This window comes from Lactuca virosa, chromosome 2 (genome assembly GCF_052849685.1).
Source record: "Lactuca virosa cultivar CGN04683 chromosome 2, Lactuca_virosa_CGN04683_v6, whole genome shotgun sequence".
Taxonomy (NCBI): Eukaryota; Viridiplantae; Streptophyta; class Magnoliopsida; order Asterales; family Asteraceae; genus Lactuca; species Lactuca virosa.
The window spans coordinates 238,748,255-238,772,427 of record NC_136427.1 but is presented as its reverse complement, the minus strand read 5'-3'; the positions used below and the strand labels follow the sequence as shown (position 1 = coordinate 238,772,427).

The window sequence follows — 24,173 nt, the reverse complement described above, 5'->3', positions numbered from 1 at the left end:
TGTATACCATAGACACATGGGAAGAATTCAAGAGGCAACTTAAGAGACACTTCTGCCCACACAATGCTGAAGACATAGCGATGAAGAAACTTCGTGGGCTAAAGCATACTGGATCCATCCGAGACTATATAGTCGAGTTCACGAGCTTGATGCTAGAGTTACCAGACATGCAGGAGAAGGACAAACTTTTCTATTTCATGGATGGACTACAATCTTGGGCCTACAACGAGCTCAAGAGGAGAAATGTCAAAGACGTCGACGAAGCTATTGCCGTGGGAGAAGATCTAATGGAATTTCGAAAAAAAAGCACGGTTAAGAAGAATAGTGGGGGAGAACAAACTATGTCAGAACCGGAACCAAAACAAAACACACCCCAACCTTTGAATACGAAAGGAAAAGCAATCGAAGGAAGAAACCGAAGGGAAGAACGGAAGGAGATCAAGTGCTACTTGTGTGATGGTCCTCACTTGATCCGAGACTATCCGAAGAAAAAGACATTTTATGCGATGGTGTTGCAAGAAGAAGAAGAAGAAAAAGAAGCTCACATGAGTTCCATGCAACTTCTGAACTCTATAACAAAAGACGAGACAAGGGAATCGAAAGGGAGTGGTTCTAAGGTAGGAAGTCTCATGCTAGTCGAAGCCAAGTTGAATGGAGGAAATACCAAAGCGCTAATAGATTCAGGTGCGACTCACAACTTCCTTTCTGAAAACGAAGCAAAGAGATTGGGAATCCACTACCTGAAAAAAGAAGGCCAGTTGAAGGTTGTCAATTCTCCCTCCAAACCTATCCTGGGAGTTTCACGGGGAGTACCCATGAAAATCGCGGAATGGGAAGGGAACGTTGACCTAGTAGTCGTACCGATGGACGACTATAACATGATATTAGGAATGGAATTCCTAGACGGAGTACGTCCATGGTCATTTGAAAGCGATAACACGATGCGTATTACTAAAGGTAAAATCATTCACATCGTACCAATAGAAAGGAGTAGAACAAGGTCTCGAACGCTGTCATCGATGAAGTTTAACAAAGACCTTAAGGAAGTTGGGAAGATACGGGAAAATACCCTAAGTTGGAAGAATGAAGATGATTCACATGCGACTAGTGATCGAACCAGGAAGTATGTGAAACCAAACCACATAGTTCGAGGTGTCGACACATATCGGTGCAAGACGGAGTCACGATTATCCTTAAGAATTTCTCCGATATATCGTGAGGCTACAAGAAGACCCACAACAGGCGAGGAAGTAAGAAGACAAGTGAAACATGTTAAAAGACTTGACGAGGACGTCAAGAGTTTAAGTGGGGGAGGGTGTCACGGACCGAGTTTCTGGAAAATTCCACGATCATCTAGAGAACTCTGGAACGATCAAGTATACTCGAGAAGTCTCCGAAGAGATCAAGAATGCTCTACGGGACCCTGGAATATACTAGAATATTATAGATGTCCGTGGAACAAAGGAGAACGATCTGGAATAATCAAGAAGGCACTAAACGAAGCTAGAACGACCCGGAAGACTTTGGAACGATCTAGAACACGCTAGATCATACAAGAATGATTTGGATAATGACGGGATGACCTAGAGATTTCTAGAACATCGTAGACAAGTATACCATATTCTAGAGTCTTGTAAAATCCATGTATATAATAGGAAGAGTCTAGATTACTCAAGAATGATCGGGACCTAGAAACTTCCATTTGAGGAGGTGTAAGGTTCCTATAAATATGGAGAAGGGCTCATTTGTCCAAACCATCGAGAAGTTTCCTTGTAAAGAAGTTGAGTTATATAATAGAAGCTTTCTTGAAGTGTCCCTTGTCGTAACTCTTGCTTCCTAAGTTCGTTAGTACATCTAGATCGTCGAAGTTAGCCTGACTTAGTCGGAGAAACACTAAGTGGCACACGGTATTGACTAGTTTAAAAGAGTCATCCCGTGACACTATGGTGAAAAAGTCATAAAAGGATACTGGCCTCGGTACGTGCCATATCAAGTTTAAGTATGGTTATGACATCCACAACCCAGATAACAGGAATTTACTTTTGTAATAATGAATCAAGTGAACTAAACTCAAAGTAATAACCGATTCGATTACTAGAGGGTATTAATAATACCCTTAGGATTTAGTTCACCACTTATTTATTAGTTTTATTTATGTAATAAGGCTAATACACCTCACAGGGAGCTAACAGGGTTTTTCAAGAAAAATACGTCTAACGATATAAGTATGGTAGATACTTGTACACCTCAGACTGGAAACAGATAACCAACCATCAACTTTTAGGGAAAATATAGGATTTTCCTGGGATAACTCAACCTTTCATAAACGGATTGCTTAACAAATAACTAATGAATAATCAAACGTCTTTCATAAGAAAATATAGGATTTTCTTGGGAAATACTTTTCAAAGGATCAAGGAAACATTTTTCACCAGAATTAAATACTTATGAACTCACCAGCTTTATGCTGATACTCTTTCAAACTGCTTGTATTCTCAGGGCAGCAATAGAAAGGTACTTTTATCAACTTTTGGAGAAGACGGAGCATTTGGAGTCACGTCTTTTACTTTTGTTATATACTCTTATGTACAAACTATGTTTTCAAACAGGTGTAAATAATCATATTGTAATGTAATGGTTGTGTTTACTTTGCTTACTATGATACAACTGTTGTGATACTACGCATGACGTCACCCGCCTCCGAACGTTTCTGCCGTTATTTCTGACGGTTCAGGGGTGTGATAGATTGGTATCAGAGCTATTGTTTATAGTGAACTAAGTATACCGAACCTTACATGGTATACAACTATAAACACTAAGGGGCTGAAGTGCTCTGAACTAAAAGTATGCTTTTAAAATATAAGTATTTTTACGAAAAGTATACAAGTATACCTATATACCAGAAACAGTATTATGGGTAGAACAAAACAAAAGTATTTAGATGTTGGACACTGCGGTTAAACCTGGGCAGTTATGTAATCATGTCTAGGGTCAATATAGCCTGATCAGCTATATTCATTCGAGACATGACCAACATGTGCTTAGGAGTGACTGTGGTGTTGCAGCAGGCCTAAAACTTACCAAGTATCCATACAACAAAATATCGATATAACAAAACTTACAACCTAAAATACTATAGGAGTATTTGTCGAGAGTCAAATGCATTGCAGAAAATTCGCTTCCAAGTGTTGCTACTCATCCCTTTTAGCGATAACTTATTTGCATTGGTAGCTTTTCCTTGTTTATCACTTAGTAGAACACTCTAGCTATCATATCGAGATATATCTTGTTTCATATCTATATTCAAATCCTGGGGGACTTATCATCCTCTTCTTCCTGATTACTTTTAGAACAAGATGCCTCCAAAGAAAAGACCCAGAAAAAAGAACAACAATCCCCCAACAGATCTGACACCGCCACCTCCTCAGTTCGATCCTGCTATGTTCCAGGCAGCTGTTACTGCCATTGTGGCTGCCACGATGTCACAGATATATCTTGGTGGATCTGGCGGGCCGGGAGGTGGTACTCATCCCCAGAATCATGAAGGGAGTCAGGGACACCAGAAGGAGTGCTCCTATAAAGACTTCATGAATGCAAAACCCACATCTTTCGACGACAATGGAGGTGTTATTGCCCTGACTCGATGGTTCGAAAAGATCGAGTCTATCTTCGAAATTTGCTCTTGTCCCGAAGCCAGCAAGGTGAAATTCACCGCTTGCACTTTCGCCAACAGAGCACTGACCTGGTGGAATGGTCGGGTCAAATCCCTAACCCTACCGATAGCCAATGCTATGGGGTGGGAGAGCTTGAAAGAGCTCATGCTTGCTGAGTACTGCCCACGGGGCGAGATGCAGAAACTAGAGCACGAGCTATGGAACTTGAAGATGAAGGGTTCCGACATTGCTGCCTACACTTCCATATTTGAAGATCTAGCACTTCTTTGCCCGGGTATGGTCACCCCGGAAAGCAAAAAGATTGAGAGATACATTTGGGGACTGACACAACCAACCAAAGGAAATATCTTGGCTGCTCGGCCAGCTACATTTGATAGCGCCAAGTGTCTGGCGCAGACTCTGATCGATCATGGAGTCGATCTTGATGAGTTGACAGCTGTTTCTGAACCACAGAAGGAGGGTAGTGGGAAGAAGAGATTTTGGAACAAGCGCAAGGGCCAGCCCTCTTAGGAGCCCTCCAAGAAACAACAAACTGTGGCAGTCCACGCTGCTACTACCCCTGCTACAGTCCCCATTGCTCCAACAAACCCCAGTCGCTATGCTGGGAAGTTACCTCTGTGCAACAAGTGCAACTATCATCATCAGGGACAGTTCCGTTAGATGTCGTGCAACAACTGTGGCAAGAAGGGCCACACAGCTCGAGGCTGCAAGACACAAGTCCAACCCACTAACCAGGCCCCTGGAGCAGGCATTGGACAAGCCTCTTATGGTTGTGGAGAAGTCGGGCACTACAAGAGAATCTGCCCCAAGGCAACAACAGTTGGTAGCACGGGGAGAGTGCTAGCGATGGGCCAAGAGGAGGCAGTTGCAGATCTCACCGTTGTTTCGGGTACGTTCCTCCTCGATAACTCTTATGCATGCATTCTTTTCGATTCTGGTGCTGAGAGAAGTTTTGTTAGCCATGCATTCAAACATCTTCTCAAACATAAACCCCAACCTCTAACCGAAAAGTTTACCGTCGAGATGGCTAACGGTGAGAAAGAGAGCACTAGCGACATATTCGTAGGTTGTACCCTTACCTTAAATGATCATTCTTTTCCTATCGGCCTTATGTCAGTTTCCATAAAAAGCTTCGATGTCATCATCGGCATGGATTGGTTGAGCCCCAATCATGCTGATATCCTTTGTTACGAAAAAGCTATCCGTCTCAATCTTCCTTCTGGTGAAACCCTCATGATTTATGGTGACAAACTCAGCTCGAACCTCCGCATCATCTCGTGCATCAAAGCCCAAAAACTTCTGCGAAAGGAGTGCCATGCATTCCTAGCCCACGTCATAAATGAGAAGCCGGAAGTTAAAGATCTCGAGAGCATCCCCGAAGTCTGCAACTTTCCTGATGTTTTTCCCGAAGAGCTTCCGGGAATTCCTCCAGAACGCCAAGTCGAGTTTCGCATCGACCTAATCCCCGGAGCTACCCCCGTAGCTAAATCCCCATACCGCTTAGCGCCAGCAGAAATGCAGGAGTTATCCAGTCAGCTCAATGAGCTGCTCGTCAAAGGATTCATAAGACCGAGTTCCTCACCCTGGGGAGCCCCGATCTTGTTCGTGAAAAAGAAGGATGGATCCTTTCGGATGTGTATTGATTATCGAGAACTGAACAAACTCACTGTCAAAAACCGTTACCCTCTTCCTCGAATCGATGATCTCTTCGACCAACTTCAAGGAGCCAGCTACTTCTCCAAAATAGACCTAAGATCAGGGTACCATCAGCTGTGAGTCCGTGAGAGTGATGTTCCTAAGACAACATTTCGGACTCGGTATGGTCACTACGAATTTGTAGTAATGCCCTTCGGTCTAACCAACGCACCGGCGGTATTCATGGACCTGATGAATCGGGTGTGCCATTCTTTCCTAGACAAGTTTGTAATCGTGTTCATCGACGATATACTTGTCTATTCCAGAAGTGAGGAAGAACACCGACAGCACTTGAGATTGGTGCTAGAAACTCTAAGGGCGGAGAAGCTATACACGAAATTCTCCAAGTGCGAATTGTGGATTCGAAAAGTAACCTTCCTAGGTCACGTGGTAAGCGAGGAAGGCATACACGTGGACCTCTAAAAAATCAAGGCGATAGAGAACTGGTCAGCACCGAAGATGCCACGGAAATCCGTCAATTCTTGGGTCTCGGTGCCTATTATCACAGATTTATCCAGAATTTTTCCAGAATTGCCAAACCCTTAACCACTCTGACTCAGAAAGGCGTACCCTTTTGTTGGAGTGAAAAGCAAGACACTGCGTTCCAAACGTTGAAGCAGGCCCTATGCAGCGCACCTATCTTGTCTCTGCCCGAAGGGACGGAGGACTTCGTTATCTACTGTGATGCATCCAATCAGGGCCTAGGCTGTGTGCTCATGCAGCGGGGAAAAGTCATTGCTTATGCCTCAAGACAGCTGAAAGCACACGAAGTCAACTACACAACGCACGACCTGGAATTGGGAGCAGTGGTCTTCGCATTGAAGATATGGAGACATTATCTCTACGGAACGAAGTGCACTATCTTCACTGACCATAAGAGCCTGCAACATATTTTCGATCAGAAGGAATTGAACATGAGACAACGGCGATGGGTTGAGCTACTCAGCGATTACGAGTGTGAAATACGCTACCATCCCGACAAGGCCAATGTGGTGGCAGATGCCCTCAGCCGGAAGGAGTGCTCAGGTCGTAGAGTGAAGGCAATGACCATGACTATCCTTTCCCATCTATCCGCGCAAATCAAGGTGGCTCAGCTGGAAGCCTTAAAACCAGAGAACATGTCGGGTGAAGCCTTGAGAGGAATGGAAAAGAACCTAGAGATCAAGGGAGACGGAGTCTATTATTTCATGGACCGGATCTGGACCCCAAAGTTCGGTGGTTACAGAGAGGTTGTCATGAATGAAGCTCACAAGACTAGATACTCCGTTCATCCAGGTTCGGAAAAGATGTACCTCGATCTCAAGAAACTGTATTGGTGGCCAAACATGAAAGCAGAGATCGCTACCTTCGTGGGCAAGTGCCTGACTTGCGCCAAGGTGAAGGTCGAATATCAGAAGCCCTCAGGTCTACTCCACCAGCCGGACATACCTGAGTGGAAGTGGGAAAGGATTACTATGGATTTTATCACCAAATTACCCAAATCTCCAAGTGGGTACGACGCCATCTGGGTAATAGTCGATCGATTGATGAAATCCGCTCACTTCCTACCAATCAAAGAAACTTTCAAAATGGAGAGACTCACGCGAATCTACATCCAAGAGATAGTCCGACTGCACGGTGTGCCTGTGTCCATTATCTCCGATCGAGATAGCCGGTTCTGTTGGATAAGGTGTCTAAGTCCATAACTTATTTGGTATATACTTGACCCGACCCGGCATGGTCCATTTGGGTTGCACTTCACCCGAACTATTTATATGGATAACATTATGAGAAGAGTATATTTACGGCCTACTAATATATTATAAGTTATAATATATTAATATGAAATTGTAGTATTTAATTAGTATTGATCTTAAATTAATTATGAATTAATTTAGTGATCATAAGGTGACTAATTAAATAATGGGCTATTGTACTTATATAGTGTGGGCTAACACTCATTAGGGAATGGGCTAAGCTTAAATGGGAGTCCATGGATGATCCATGAAGCTTTTAACCCATGGATCCTTGGAATAGGAAAAGACATGGGTTATTAGGGTTTGCATGGTTCATAACCCTAATCATCTACATTATATAAAGAGGCTTATAGTGCTTGAAAAAGGACTATGTGTGTGTGCATAAGAGTGGCCGAATTTCTAGAGTGATTGGATACTCTCTCATAAGTTTTCCAAGTTTGTGGTGATTTGTGATTTCCATTTGAGGCATTCACATTATTGGTGCTTGGCTCTCAAACTCTCAAGGAATCAACTCACTAACAAAGGTATGTAATTCTTCTAGTATCTTTTATGTTTAAAAGTACCCCATGTATGCTAGATAGGTTATGAACCTTGGAAAATTATTTTGCATGTATTTTAGACAAACATAGATCCAAGGTTTCTAGGGTTGCATGAACACCTTAGGAGTGTTAGTTTGCTCAAAACCCAACAGGTTCACCTCGAGATTTTGGCAGTCCCTGCAGAAAGCTCTTGGAACTAGGCTGGATATGAGCACAACTTATCATCCTCAGACAGATGGGCAGAGTGAGAGAACCATCCAGACCTTGGAAGACATGTTGAGAGCATGTGTCATTGACTTCGGTAAGTCGTGGGACACCCATTTTCCCTTGGTTGAGTTTTCCTACAACAACAGTTACCATACCAGCATCAAGGCTGTGCCTTTCGAAGCCCTCTATGGCTGCAAGTGCAGATCCCCATTGTGCTGGGCTGAGGTGGGCGACACGCAGCTAGCCAAGGGGCAAGTCTCTGACAGCACTCTCACTGGTCCAGAGATCATCCGTGAAACCACCGAAAAGATCGTACAAATCCGAGAACGACTGAAGGCCTCACGAGATAGACAAAAGAGCTACGCCGATAAACGACGAAAACCCTTGGAATTCCAGGTTGGAGACCGTGTCCTGCTAAAGGTCTCGCCCTGGAAAGGCATGATACGCTTTGGAAAGCGTGGAAAGCTAAATCCAAGATACATAGGACCCTTCGAGATCCTCGCTAGGATCGGTCCCGTAGCCTACAAACTTCGTCTACCCCGAGAACTTAACAACATTCAACCTGTCTTCCACGTTTCGAATCTTAAGAAATGCTTATCCGACGAAACCCTTGTGGTCCCTCTCGATGAGATTGAAATCAACGAGAACCTAAACTTTGTGGAAGAACCGGTCGAAATCATGGATAGAGAGATCAAACGAACGAAACAAAGTCGCATCCCGATAGTGAAGGTTCGCTGGAATGCCAAGCGGGGACCTGAATTCACTTGGGAGCGCGAAGATCAGATGAAACAGAAGTATCCGCATCTCTTTTCTAATCCATGATTTGTATTCTATGTTCGAATTTCGGGACGAAATTCCTTCTAACGGGGGGATGATGTGACAACCCGAAACTTTTCCGTTATCCTTACCCAGTTTCCGTTAATAAAATTTGGGTTTTTATTAAATTCCGTCAAATTTCTTAGTTTGGGAAGGACTTTACGTTTAAATAAATAATATGTATTTTATACGATTCGGAATAAACCGGGAATCACGCGAAAAAAAAAACTTGAAACTTCCTCGAAAATCACCGAGTTCACGGTTAGGACGAGTTTACGACCGTAAACTCGTGTAGACCGTAAACCCGTTTACGGTCAGTTCCAGGTGGACCCCACTACCGACCAAACCCCCAGCCTATAAATACTGGACCCCCACCCTCATTTGAACCTTCTTGACTGGAAACATCCACTTTATCTCTCTAAACCTCTTGACCGTAAACACCATAAAGCCCTCCTTTCACCCGAAAAACGCCTGAAATCATCATTTGGAGCTGTTTGGGAGCCCCTGGAACACTTTTTCGTCGAAAACAAGCACCCTTGTTCTTGAGTTTACGGTCAATCTTCATAGACCGTAAACCCGTTGCGACCGTAAACACACCAATCTTCATAAACCGTAAACCTGTTGCGACTGTAAACTCATCAATCTTCATCGACCGTAAACCCATCAATCTTCATAGACCGTAAACTCACTAGATCTCCTTAGACCGTAAACACATGGGACCGTGAACCCATGGAATCGTAAAATGTCTTTCAACCGTAAACAGCTCTTTCGTGGGGAAAAGCCTGTTTTCTCAATTCAACCAAGTCCCGGTAACATTCCTCAACCAAAAACAAGTGTTTATCTAACACTTTATCTAACGAAATCGCTAATTTAGATACATATATGTATTTATTTGATATTAGGATTCCGTTAAGTGCAACGTACACCAAGGATCGTCCAGTTCAATCCTTTGCATCCAACCAACTGTGAGTTCATACCCCTACGCTTTTTCCGAGTTTTTCATGTTTTCAGGGGGGAATACAAGAAAAAGTACAAGGAAACTTGTGCTCAAAGTATATTATTTTGTATAAGATAATTATATTCTCAGCATGCTTTTAAACACAGAAAACAGTTTTACCAAACGATTAAGAAATCAACTCGTAGAAACAGTTTTCAAACTAAAGTAATGAACTCGTGAAACATTTCGTAAAATGTATATCATACAGATTATAAACCGGATTTTTAGTATTATTACTTGTAAATTGTTAGTCTAAAGTTGGGGACACGTCCTTGTAACACTCCCCACCGAATTCGAGAGTGCAGGACTAGCACTTGTAACCAGAATCTCTTGTAGGGAGAGCGTAACTGTTGTGTATAGATCTATACGGGACTGACTATCCCGCACCTAAACTGCTAGCTACAGTTAGGCATACATGCCTGTGGTGACAAAGTCATAAAAGGATACTGGCCCCGGTACGTGCCATATCAAGTTTAAGTATGGTTATGACAACCACAACCCAGATAACAAGAATTTACTTTTGTAATAATGAATCAAGTGAACTAACCTCAAAGTAATAACCGATTCGATTACTAGAGGGTATTAATAATACCCTTAGGATTTAGTTCACCACTTATTTATTAGTTTTATTTATGTAATAAGGCTAATACACCTCACAGGGAGCTAACAGGGTTTTTCAAGAAAACTAATCTAACGATATAAGTATGGTAGATACTTGTACACCTCAGACTGGAAACAGATAACCAACCATCAACTTTTAAGGAAAATATAGGATTTTCCTGGGATAACTCAACCTTTCATAAACGGATTGCTTAACAAATAACTAATGGATAATCAAACGTCTTTCATAAGAAAATATAGGATTTTCTTGGGAAATACTTTTCAAAGGATCAAGGAAACATTTTTCACCAGAATTAAATACTTATGAACTCACCAGCTTTATGTTGATACTCTTTCAAACTGCTTGTATTCTCAGGGCAGCAATAGACATGTACTTTTATCAACTTTTGGAGAAGACGGAGCATTTGGAGTCACGTCTTTTACTTTTGTTATATACTCTTATGTACAAACTACGTTTTCAAACAGATGTAAATAATCATATTGTAATGTAATGGTTGTGTTTACTTTGCTTACTATGATACAACTGTTGTGATACTACGCATGACGTCACCCGCCTCCGAACGTTTCCGCCGTTATTTCTGACGGTTCGGGGGCGTGACAATTACATAAAGGCCTCAAATACCAATCGACTATCTAAAAATACAACATAAATACATACACTAGTAGCCCCCACAGTTCGAACGGGAGTATTGTGAACATTCAAACCAGATTTAAAATCAAGGAACAAAGGAAATGGAAGACTTTTGGTAAAAATATCATCATATTGAAACGAAGAGGGAACATGAAGAACTCATACTTGCCCCGTGGCAACTTTGTCTAAGAAAAATGAAGATCAATCTCAATGTGTTTGGTCTGCTGATGTTGAATCGGATTGGATGACATATAGACATCACTCACATTATCACAGTAAACAATGGTAGCTCGAGGAGGAAAGTAATGGAGCGGAAGTAACAAATTATGCAACCAACACGTTTCAACAACAATGTTGGCTACACCTCGATATTCCGCCTTCGCACTTGATCTAGAGATCGTATATTGACATTTGGAGGACCAGGAAAGAAGATTGTGTCCTAAAACGACACAGTAGCCGGATATGGATCGCCTGGTGACAAGGCATCCCCCAGTCAGCATCATAGTAGGCAATGAGATCACGAGATGGAGAAATGAAAAGCTGAAGGTCGTGATCGGTGGTACCTCTAATGTAATGCAATATGCGTTTGAGAGCAGAGAGATGTGGATCATGAGGGTCATGCATATACAAGCATATTTACTGAATAACATAGGTAATATCAGGTCTAGTAAATGTGAGGTACTAAAAGGCACCTGCTAAGCTGCGATACATAGTTGGATCAGCAACAGAAGGACCAATGTCGCCCAACTTGGTGGAGAGATTTTCCGAAGTGCGAGTTGGCTTGCAATTAAGCATGGAGGCTCGATCAAGAATGTCAAGAGCATATTTATGTTGAGAGAGAAATAGGCCAACATCGGTCATGGTGACATATATAGAGGTCGTTGGAGCTATCACATCGCATGAGAATGTGCTTAGTATGAAAATCCTTCATAGAAAACCAAAAGGATCAAACTCAATGAAAGCCATATTATCTAAAATGAATATTCGGACAAAAATGAGATTTTTTATGATATTAGGAGTAATCAAGACATTTGAAAGATTTAGAGTATGATAAGTATTTAGTAGTGGAAGAGTGGCATGATCTTGATTGGTTACGAGAATCGATGATTTGTCTCCAACTACAACTGATGATGATAAATGTTTGCTTTTATCTAAAACAGATGAGAGTATGCGTGTAACCTGGTGAATATGATACGTTTGCTCTGGTGTCCATGTACCAATTTGCATTTCCCGGGTCATTTAGCGACATAATATTGAATATTTGTGGGAGTTAGTCGGCTGTTCAGAGGATGCTATAGACTGTTGAATTGTATTAAAAACCTGAGGAGCATGCTGAAGGAATGGGCTTGGTGCAGAAGGACCACAAAATTGATGAGAGTTCTATTTGGCAGAAGTCTGCCTCGGTCCAGTGAACTGTTGGGAAGTTGCTGATTGGACTGGAGGATTAGGAAGGAGACCCGGTTGAGATGGAATCTGATACCACCCAAAGCCCAATCCAGAAGGCGTTGTGGGCGGCGTTGTCGTGGGCAATCTGCTGTTAAACAGCATCTGTTGATGTTGTTTCCCTCCATAGGATTATCCACCATCATGACTTCCTCCTCCACGACCACCCTTGTAATTGCGTTCACTCCGTCCACCACGAAACCCTCTGCGATTGTTATTTTGCTATAAGGAGTCGACAGTTAGAACGGTGGGTGATGATGTGTGATCGGAATGAGAAATAGAAGAGGACCGACTTTCTTCTTGAACAAGTTGTTGGTCTTTAAGCACTAACATGGATCGTGTGTCCCAAAACGATGGGACATGGCGTTGGTGTTGAATGGTGGTAGCAATGTGGCGATATTTTGCAGAAAGTCCATTCAACATATAAGAGATAAGATTTATCTCAGAAACTTTTGCATCCATGTTCACAATTCAATCTGCTAGGGACTTGACACGATTGCAATAATCAACCATGGAGGAATCACCAACATAAATATTTCGGAGCTCATTGTCAAGATGCATCACTTTGTTGTTCTTGTTATCACGTAATGTATTTTCAATAGTCTCCCAAACTTCACGTGCTGGAGTTTGCTTTCTGAATATGAGATGAAGAAGAGGTAAAGAAAGAGTACCATAAATCCAAGATTTGACAATAGAATCATTACATTGCCATGTAGGTGTTTTCGTGATGGGTATGGCGTTTTCAATAGGTTTTTCTGCAAAAGAAGATGATGGCAAAACCGGTGGTGTAAGATGATCTACCACCCCATAACCAATGCAGTGAATCTCGAATAACTCACGCCATATGGCATAGTTCATCTGATTGAGTTTGAGAACAATAGGAAAAACATGCTTGATGTTTATTGTAGATGAAGGCTTTTCTATGAGATTATGAGTAGACATGATGAAGATCGATCAAAGGAATGATTAAAGAAGATGATTAGAGAAGCAAGGATGCGACTAGGGTTAATTACGAAGCAATATTTTTACCGCTCTGATGCCATGAAATCGAGTATTTTCCCATAAAACATAATCTTCCATTAAGATCAGAATTTATACAAATACAATGGGGTTCTATCACATAAAGGCCTCAAATACCAATGGACTATCTAAAAATACACCATATTTGAAACTCATGCTAACGAGTATAGTTTTGTTCGAAAACCATAAACCACAAAAAACATATTTGAAACTCATGCTAACGAGTACAATTTTGTTAATTTAACTATTATATATACCCTTCAAAAAGCAAGTATGCCTATTTCATGATGTACCTGTTTTTTTCTAAATTATAGAATCAGATAATATACTATTTTAGTTCGAAACTCATACACAATGAAGAACTTCTTTGAAAATCATAGGAAGAAATTGTTCGAAACTCATGGCAATATACTTTTTTTCAATTGAAATTTAATTAGTTTTTAGTATTGTTTTCGTAAAATATCTGGTTGTTTTTGTTCGCTTTATCATCAAACCAACAAGAATGAAGATGATCGTAGAGGTAATCACATCTACTAATTGAAACCCTAAACGGTCTTTGCTCTACAACCCAACGGAGTTGAATCCCTTTCATGGACCTATATTCATTTCTCTACCATCTTTAAATTTTAGGTCATTTCAGGCAACTTATTATTGTGTTGATGACGACTCGATGATGACAATTTACAGATTGGTTTTTGGTTTTTCTACAGGAAAAAAACTATTAGCTAAATCATATGTAATAACATACCCACAAGGCTCGGTTTAGGACTTTTCATTCTTTAAGATTGAGTTTCACCAACCCACAAGGCAATTATTGTATACCACATGTTACATGTTATTCCCATGCAACTTCTTTGTGTACGTCTTCTTTACTCGATGGCAACTATTGGTTTGATAACGACTCGATTAGTAAAAACGTGATTCTACAATCTACACATTGTATGCCAAAGATATATGTGCAATTTAGAATTCGATTATATGGTATTCCATATCAATATATTATCTTCCATGTCATCTAAGGGAATTTGGAAGTTGGAACAAGTTGTGCATTTGATATCATAAAAACGACACACTGAATATGTCAAAAACCAGATAAAAGTTTAATTATTTTGGCAAGTTCAAAAACTCAAACTAACTTTGTAAATTCATATTAAAATTATTTTCAAATTTGTTTTTTGTGAGAAAAACATAGTTAAAATCTTAATGAAGTATGAATATTATTTTGAACTCTATGGTTATTTGCGTAATTTCTTTTCTTATGTTTTTTGATATCTAACTAAAAAAATGGTGACTTTTGTGATTATACATTTTTTTAAACGACAAACGAATTAAATGGAAGCATACTTGCAATATTTCAATGAGCACACCAGGTTCGAACTCCTTTACAAGGCAAACCCAGCATACATATAGATTTCCAGTGAAAAAATCTTTATATGTGGCACCAAAAGAGGTAGTTTAAGAAAATCGAACTCCCAATCTCACGTCCCACGTGGATATAAAACCAAATGCATCAACCCACTTAGACTAGACATCACTTACTTGTGATTATACCTATTAATGTATATTTCGAGGGGTTTAAACCGTTCAATAACCTAAAATAGAAATTTAACTTATGTGGTGTTAAACATTTCATTAACCTTTCTATTTTAAAAACCAAAATTTCGTAAAATACTGTTATAACTATAAAGTTGATTTTAATGTTTTTTGTGATTTTCATGAGTGGTTTTTAAAAAACATGTTTCCACTTAAGTAAATTAATAATTTACAATTCTTTAAATTTATTTAATTTTTTAAAATAAGAAGCAAATTTGCCCAAGGAGATTATATTTTCTATTAAATACAACAGCTAAAGTTATAAAATATATGAAACAACTTTTTTAATATTTTTTTTAGTTTGTACAGCAAAAATAATCTTTTATAATCATATTTTATTGTAGGTTGAAAGTAGCAAATCTAAATAGAATACTATTATCGTATAAATATACATTCAGTCTAAATAGAAGATTTTGTCTATTTTACAAATATAAATAAATGTTATTCCTTCCGTTCCAAAATTATTGTCCACATAGCAAAAAATATGGATTAAGGATGTAACACCTATTATTCATGTATTCGTTTTAACCATTGAGTTATGTTTAATTTGCAAGTTTAGTCCCTGGTGGCAATTTCGTAATTCCGGAGTTTTCGGATCGCCTAAGAACGTTGCGCGTACGCTGGTATGCCGGACGTATGCAGGCAGGGTGCAAACCCTAAATTTCAGGGTTTGGACCCTATTTAAACACATTTATGGCCTCATGCCCCTTCTAACCTTTTGCCTCCCTCCTCATTTCTAAACCCAAAAGAGTGTTTGTGCATTGTGAAGCTTGTAGAGCCATTTTTGGTGCCATTTGGAGCTTTTGGAGTAGAAGGAAGAGCATTGAGGTGGTGGTGTTTCACTCAAGGCTTTAGATCCAAAATCTTGTCCCCCTTGTGCACCTTGTGGAGATAAAACGTCTCAACCTTGACGTAGCAATCTTATGGATCTAGCTTTTGCTCAAATTGTTTCCTTTTTTGTCCCAAACTTGGTCTTTGTCAGTAGAAGGTACTCCAAGACATTTTAGTTGTCCTTTCAGAGGTTTTAAGGGGTGTTAAATCATAAAGTTGGGTTTTTGGTCCCTAGTTTCCCTCCATGCAAGTGTTAGATGGTCTTAATGGGTTAAGAGACTAGGGTTTTTGGATTTAATGACTTAATGGCCATGCTAGACCTTAAAGTTAAAAACTTTATGGTTTAGAACATCTTGTGTTGCCTAGATGTGAAGTTTGGACGTAAGTGCTTAAAGGATTAAGCACTTAATAAGAGGGGTGGTAAGCAGTCGTGTACGCAGGGCGTACCGAGGGGTACGCTGCGAGTACAAGGTTAGCTTCCCGATCCTCGGTCAACTGCGAAGTACGCCCCACATACAAGAGGAGTACGCCCCGCATACTGACTGAGTCAACCCGGTTGACTTGGTTGACTTTGACCTGGATTTTGACTAGGGTTTGACCTAAGGGTATTTTAGACAATTGAATGGTAGTCTGAATTTTGGTTATTGTTATTCATAAAGGTGATCAGTAGCGTGGGTTTCATAGCAGCGTGTCAGTTCAACTTTTTGTAAGTATGTGAGGTGAGTCTTCTTACCATCTTGAGTGAGCCGAAGGCACCAAGGCCGACCCACTATATTGTATGAGTAGAACTGTATGTTATCATATGATTCTATTTGTTGTGCTTGTATGATTTATGTATTTAGCTATATGGGTTCAGAGTCATTACAGACTCGGGGTTGATACGCACCCGGGGGTTGATTCGAACCCGACACAGCTACATGTTGTTATTTTGGGTTGATAAGGACTTGACACAGGCCTCATGCTGTTATATTATATTTATGCTGTTTGTGGTAATTTGGGATGCTCACTAAGCTTTATGCTTACAGTTTATGGTTTCAGGTGCTTCCAGTTCAAAAAGGAAGGGTCTGACGTGATGGCTTAACATCCTCTCCACATGATTTCCGCACTTGATGTATTTGTACTCTGATGTTTTGGGATATTGTAATGAATGATGACTTTTGATACAAACAATGAATGAAAATTAATGGTTTTTAAATAAAAAAAAATTAGTATTGTTTTTGAGTCGTTATAAAGGAAACATTAATTATCACTAAATTTATTAAATAAAATGACAATTTTACATTTTCGGCTACAACATGGAACTAACATTCTCTATCTATCTATCTATCTATCTATCTATCTATCTCTCTCTCTCTCTCTCTATATATATATATATATATATATATATATATATATATATATACTAGGTGAATGCCCGCGCGTTGCGCAGAAACACCTATATAGTTGAAGTCTTTACAAATATATGTTTTTTTAAATATAACAATAACGTTGTTGTTAAATTTGATATAATAATTCATATACTAAATTGATATAGTATATTGATTATTTTGAATTATATGATAATATATACATCTATTATAACTGCATAATCTCAATCGTTTGAATGACTTCTACTCGCGAGTTATACATGAATAAAATTAAATATAATATATGGTTTAATCTTATTTATAGTTGTTGTTATTGTTAATTAATTTTTTAAAATTAATTTGTTTAATGTTTTAATTTCTATCATTATAATTATTTAAAACATCAAACATTGTTTTTTGATTTTAAAGTTAACAATATAATCATTTATATAGAGTTGGTTTTAACTATTGTTATTGTAAGTTATTTTAAGCTACTTATTTGAAAACTTTTAACGATTATAAAAATATCTTTAGGAAATATTTTAGTTAAATAGAGATTACAATTTATTTTTTGCATTTATCACTACAATTTATCACTTTTAACTATTTGCAAAATATTCTTTGGTTTTTTAAGTGGAACTTATATTTAAGATGACAATGTAATGTTATATTTAAATTAACAGTTTAAGTATTTTTTTTCTAAACTGTTCAAAAGTTGTAACTCTAAACTGATAATGGTTATATACAACAACATTTTAAATCTAATAAATTAAGCAATAATATGTTAAAAGTTAAAGACATAACATTATAAGTAGAAGTAAATATATTATTTTAAAATTGAAATTTAGTTTATTTATGATTACACTTTAGGTTTGATCTTTATTTAACATTATTAACCAACTTATAATCATTATTAGAAAGACACTGCAATTTATCACTTTTAACAATTTGCAAAATATTTTTTAGATTCTTTAAGTTAAACTAAAATTTATATTTAAGTTGACCATGTAATGTTATATTTAAATTAATAATTTAAGTATTTTATACAAATTGATCCAAAATTGTATCTTTAAAATGATAATGGTTTACATCCAACAATATATTAAAACTAATAAAATAAGTATAATATGGTAAAAGTTAAAAAACATAACTTTATAAGTAGAAGTAAAGATATTGTTTTAATATTGAAATTTAGTTTATATATGATTACACTTTAGGTTTGATATTTATTTAACCTTATTAATCAACTTATACTTATTATTAGAAAGAAATTGAAAAGTCATGGGAGTTTCAAATTAATGTGGTGAAACGAAAAATGCATGTGAGTTTCAAATGAATGTGGTGAAAGGAAAATGCTTCCTTTATAATATAGTATTTACAAAATATTTTTTAGATTTTTTCAGTTAAACTAAAATTTATATTTAAGTTGACCATGTAATGTTATATTTAAATTAATAATTTAAGTATTTTATACAAATTGATCCAAAATTGTATATTTAAAATGATAATGGTTTACATCCAACAATATATTAAAACTAATAAATTAAGTATAATATGGTAAAAGTTAAAAAACATAACTTTATAAATAGAAGTAAATATATTATTTTAATATTGAAATTTAGTTTATATATGATTACACTTTAGGTTTGATATTTATTTAACCTTATTAATTAACTTATAATTATTATTAGAAAGAAATTGAAAAGTCATGGGAGTTTCAAATGAATGTGGTGAAAGGAAAAATGCTTCCTTTATAATATAGTATGATATATATATATATATATATATATATATATATATATATATATATATATATATATATAGAGAGAGAGAGAGAGAGAGAGCGCTAGGTTCAAATGTTTCTAGCAACTATTGTGTACATGTATGCACCAATGAGAATTCAGGAATAATAAATCATTAAATAAATTAAAAAGGGTATAATGGTAAACTTAGTATATCTAATTATGGTAAAAAAAAATAAGTCAATTAATCTCTCCATAATTAGTTAAACCCTACAAAACCAACATCCCTAACCCTAAAGAGTACGACGACTTCCTTAAACCATCGATACCTATGTTCATCTTTTCCACCAGAAATCGATCCCGAGCACCACCGTCACATCTCCATGAAACACCAACGCAGGGAGTAGCAATTCCGTTTGGGGATCGAGATCAAAACGATTCTACATATATTTCTCACATATATTTCTCAAACACGATCTGGCATCCAGTATTATCTGCCATCATGACAGCGACTTCAAGATCCTCTGTTCGACTACTCTTCTTCCTCATCTTTATGTTCGTTAGCCTCTTGCTTTCCACACGCTTGCTAGACGCCCGTAAGTCTCCATGTCCGACTCTGATTCCGATTACGAAAATATCGTGGAAAGGTCCCGGATTTGGATCTCTTGTTTGACTGCGTTGAGTGGCCAGTCATCTTGAAGAAGTACTATCGTTGCCCTAATGCAGTTTCTCCATTGTACGCCCCAATCTACCAGGTAATTAATACTTTCCCTTTTCAAATTTGAATATTTGAATACTGCTATGCTCTTGTACTAATCATAACATGTTTTTTTAGTTGTAGTGTGAGAATGGGCACATAGCATGCTCCCCGTGTTGCACGAAATCGAACCTGAAGTGACCTTTTTTGCAATGGAGACGTCCAATGGCACTGGTGACCAGAAAAGTTTATCATCTCATCTCTCAATTGCAATAGTTAGAAAGCATAAGAGATGTTTCAAGCCAAATTCTCGGTAATTGACTAATTCCATATTTAAAACATACTTTCTAGTAATTTTTACAATCAGCATCCCATGTATTCTGCCATATTCTATGTATTCTACCAGAATATATATATCAAGATTTTGAAGAATCTATGCATTATTAAACTTGTAATTCTCAGTATAATATCATTAATGTTTGTTTTTTACTTTTTCTCTCCTGCAATGTATAAAAAAAAACCCAATTGGTGTTGTTTTTTAGAAGAAATTAATCTATTATGATGTGAAAGTTGAGTATGATGTGTGAATGAAATTATGTGTATTCTGTCAGAATTTATTTATATAAATCCATTCTTTTAGAATGTTTGTATTCTAACAGAATGTAGTTTATGTTTTCTGCCAAAATTTATAAAACAAATCTTATCAATAATATTATTTTAGAATAGATTAGTGTTTTTGTTAGATTTTAATGATTTTTTTTTTCTTTTTAGGTTTGGAAGAGTTTGTCATTCATGTGGAAAAGAAAGAAAATATGGAGAACAAGAGTGTCTTATAGTAGAATGTATTTCGCCAGAATGTGTAAAATGAATCTTAGCAACATTATTCTTTCAGAATAGTTTTTTTTTTTTTTTTTTTGATTTTGATGTTTTTGTTGCATTTGTGATAGGAATGGTTTGAAGACCTTATAGGAATGACGTGAATAATGAATCGAAGATTGATCATACTCACAGTTTAAGAATGTTTTTGTTTTTTAAGAATTACACTTGTTATTCTTTCATAATGTTGTTATTATTCAAGAATATTCTTTTTGTATCACAATCATGAAATATAATTATTTGATATATTATTAGTTCAAGAATCGATTTTGTATATTGTTTCATAATGTACTTATTCAAGTGTTCTTCTTATTTATGTATTCTTAAAAGGATGTCATAAACTGTTATTCTAACAGAATGTTATTATAACAAAATTTTATTCTAATAGAATCGTATTCGGACAGAATAAAATAAGTTATAATCAGTTATGATTACAAACTAAATTAGAATTGAAATTGAATTAATTTAAAAAAAACAATTAGAATTATCCCTTTAATTTCGAAAATTTTCTTTTTTAAATATAGTTAATTGTCTAAAATACATTTTTAATTAAATTTTAGTGATTATATGGTACATGTTACCCTATTGTAATATCGTAGACCCTCAGATCATGACCACTGATTTTATTCATCTATCGGTCCAGAATTGTGCTTACGGGCACACAATAGATGTAAGAAACAAAATAATCTAACCCTATATATATATATATATATATATATATATATATATATATATATATATATATATATATATATATATATTAAAGACACGATTTCACCACTTCATGTTGGATGTAACGAAAATTCAGCATTTTGTTATCCAATCGTAAGCATGTTGTATTTTGCAATTTGAAAAATGAAAAAATAAAACACCATTCTAGTGCTAAAAAACATAAGGCAAGAAAAATAAAATGTAACTTTTCTTTGCAATTTGGAAAGTGAAAAAAATAAAAAACAACCATTCAAATACTAGAAAAAAACCGCATGGAGGAAAAAAAATATGACTTCTATTTGCAATTTGAAAGTGGAAAACAAACCGTTCAAATGAGTACTAAACAAGACGAAGTAAGGAAAAAAATTGACTCTTCTTTGTAGTTATTTCGTGCTAGTTGATTAAGTAATAATAAGAGGTATTTTAGTAAAATGATCATTTATTTTTAAAAATAGACTATTATTTTGGTACAAACCAAAAAAAAGATTGACTATAAATTTGTAACGGATAGTAATTTAAACTATATATATAATACATGAAAATTACACTTCGCAAACGATAGTTATTTTGTACAAAATCGACAAGTACAATTGTAGTTATTGTTATAAAAATTGTTTAATGATTATTTGTTAGCCATAGTTAGGCTCGATTCGAGCTTTGCTCAGGCTCGTTTAAGTTATACGGGTTCGAGCTCAAGTTAGGCTCGATTCGAGCTTTATTTTACTAAGCTCAACTCTAGCTCGTAAAGAGTTATACAAGCTCAGCTCGGGTTCGAGCTCGACTCAACTCTAGATGTAAAACCTGTGTATTATACGGGTTGATTAAAAAAAACAAAATATTAAAATGTAAATAATAAATATTTTTTAAAATAAAATTTTGAAATAAGAAACACATTAATAGCAATTTAGAATAATATTTATTACATTTAATAGTTTACATATATAAGTATAAGTATTATGTGTCATTTTAATTTTAAAATTGAAAAAAAAACCATAAATTAACATATGGATATTATTTATTTAAAAAATATCATAAAATGATAAGTGTCAAAACTCATTAGAGATTGACATGTGACAAAATTATCTTTATTTATTATAGTGTGTGTATATATATATATATATATATATATATATATATATATATAGACTCATTTAGACTCGCAAGCCTAATCAAACTTAGAAACATAGGCTCGAACTCGAGCTCGTTTAGTAAACAAGGTTAATATTAAGCTCGAGTTCGACTCAGACTCATTTAAAATTGGTGTTGAGTCGAGCTTTCGACGAGTTGATCATGAGTAGCTTATGAGTAGTTTGGTTCGTTTGCACCCGTAATCGCATTGCTACGAATCTTAATAAGGAACTAGTAAGTAGGTAGAACATTATAAAGTTAGAGGACCTAAATTGAAAATTTTCAAACTCTTAAAGAAACCAACCCACCACCCGTTCCGTTCGTACGTGGGGGCAGTCCGGGAGTGAGCAAAAGGTTCCCCACTAATCAACCGCCCTTTAGTTATAATTCAAATATTTATGTGTAATTTACATTTTTGGTCCCTATGATTTACATTTATCTGCATTTTTAGTTTAATTTTGAGTTTTTGATATAGATCATCCCCATGGGTTTCGTAAATTTCACGCATGGTCCCCTCTGAGAATGTTACGGTCAATTTTCCTTCTTTAAATGCTTGTAAAATTACGAATATAACCATATTTTTGTTATTTTTGTAATTTATGATATTTTAACATATTACTAAACTTTAGTGACGATCTTTGTAAATCAAATAAAAGAAGCCTTAAAGCTTTGAGGCTTCACGCTTTCTCTTCGTCTTATTGCTTAGCAGCTCCAAACGACAACATCACCTAAGCCAGATTATGTTTGATGTCACATTTGATGTCAACGACAACGCCCTCCTTCTGACCATCGTTTCTCTCTCTCTCTCTCTCTCTCTCTCTCTCTCTCTCTCTCTCTCTCTCTCTCTCTCTCTCTCTCTCTCTCTCTCAACTATAACACCATCTTCCTCTCTTGGTCTATTTCTCATCTATCATTGTTTGTTTTGATTTTAGATTTAGAAAATTTCATTTAGTGGCGATGATTCTATTGATGATGGAGGGGTAGTATAGTTTAAATGGTGGTGGTGAGTTAGTGTTTTTGTTTTGATTATGAGTTAGGATTTTCATTTTTTAGTTTAGATGTTTCTGTTTGACAACGTTGGTGATAATAGTGTGAAGGAGGTTAGTGGTGGTGGTGATGATGACAGTGATGTTAGTGAAAATGGTGATTGTGAGTGGTGGTGGTTGCATGGTGTTGCTTTTAAAAGATGGCAACAATGCTGATGACAGTTGAAATATATGGTTGGTTTTTTAGCGGCAGGTGGTTGGTGGTGGTGAGTGGTGGTAATTGATGGTTTTTTATTTAAAAAAATTAAATAAAAATAAAGAAAATAAGAAAATAAGAAAAAGATAAAACAAAGGAAATTTCTGTAAAACTTGTTAAATGATAACGAATTCAGGGATCGTAAATGCAATTTTTAGAAATTATAAAATAAAAAATTAGAGTGAAATTGCATATGATATAACCCTCATAGATTATAACTGTAAAAGTAAATTACACGAATGGTCCCTATGGTTTAGGTTAATTTGCACGTTTGGTCTCTAACTTATTTTTTTAACTCGGAAGGTCCCTACTGTTTGTTTTTATTACGTGTTTGGTCCCTATCTTACTTAAATGAACTATTTTGCTCTTGATTTTTTAGTTTATTTAAATAAACACACTTCTAATCTCACCCCTCACCTTACCTTACATACACCACCATTTTTCCCTATTTAAATAATAATTTTTTTTTGTAGGACAGGGACCAAACGCGTAACAAAAACAAACAGTAGGGATCAAACGTGTAATAAAAACAAACAGTAGGTACCTTCCGAGTTAAAAAAATAAGTTAAGGACCTAGCATGTAAACTACCCCAAACCATAGGGACCATTCATGTAATTTACGCAAACC

The 24,173-nt window shown here is 36.6% G+C and overlaps 1 protein-coding gene across 1 annotated transcript; it reads right to left on the bottom strand.

Annotated features, from left to right (window-relative positions):
• Window positions 1-12,830: 12,830 nt before the first annotated feature.
• Window positions 12,831-13,301, bottom strand: LOC145158333 (uncharacterized). The gene has a single exon (XM_079077247.1). The coding sequence runs from the start codon at window positions 13,299-13,301 to the stop codon at window positions 12,831-12,833; it is 471 nt and encodes a 156-aa protein (XP_078933373.1).
• Between the last annotated feature and the right edge of the window lie 10,872 nt (window positions 13,302-24,173).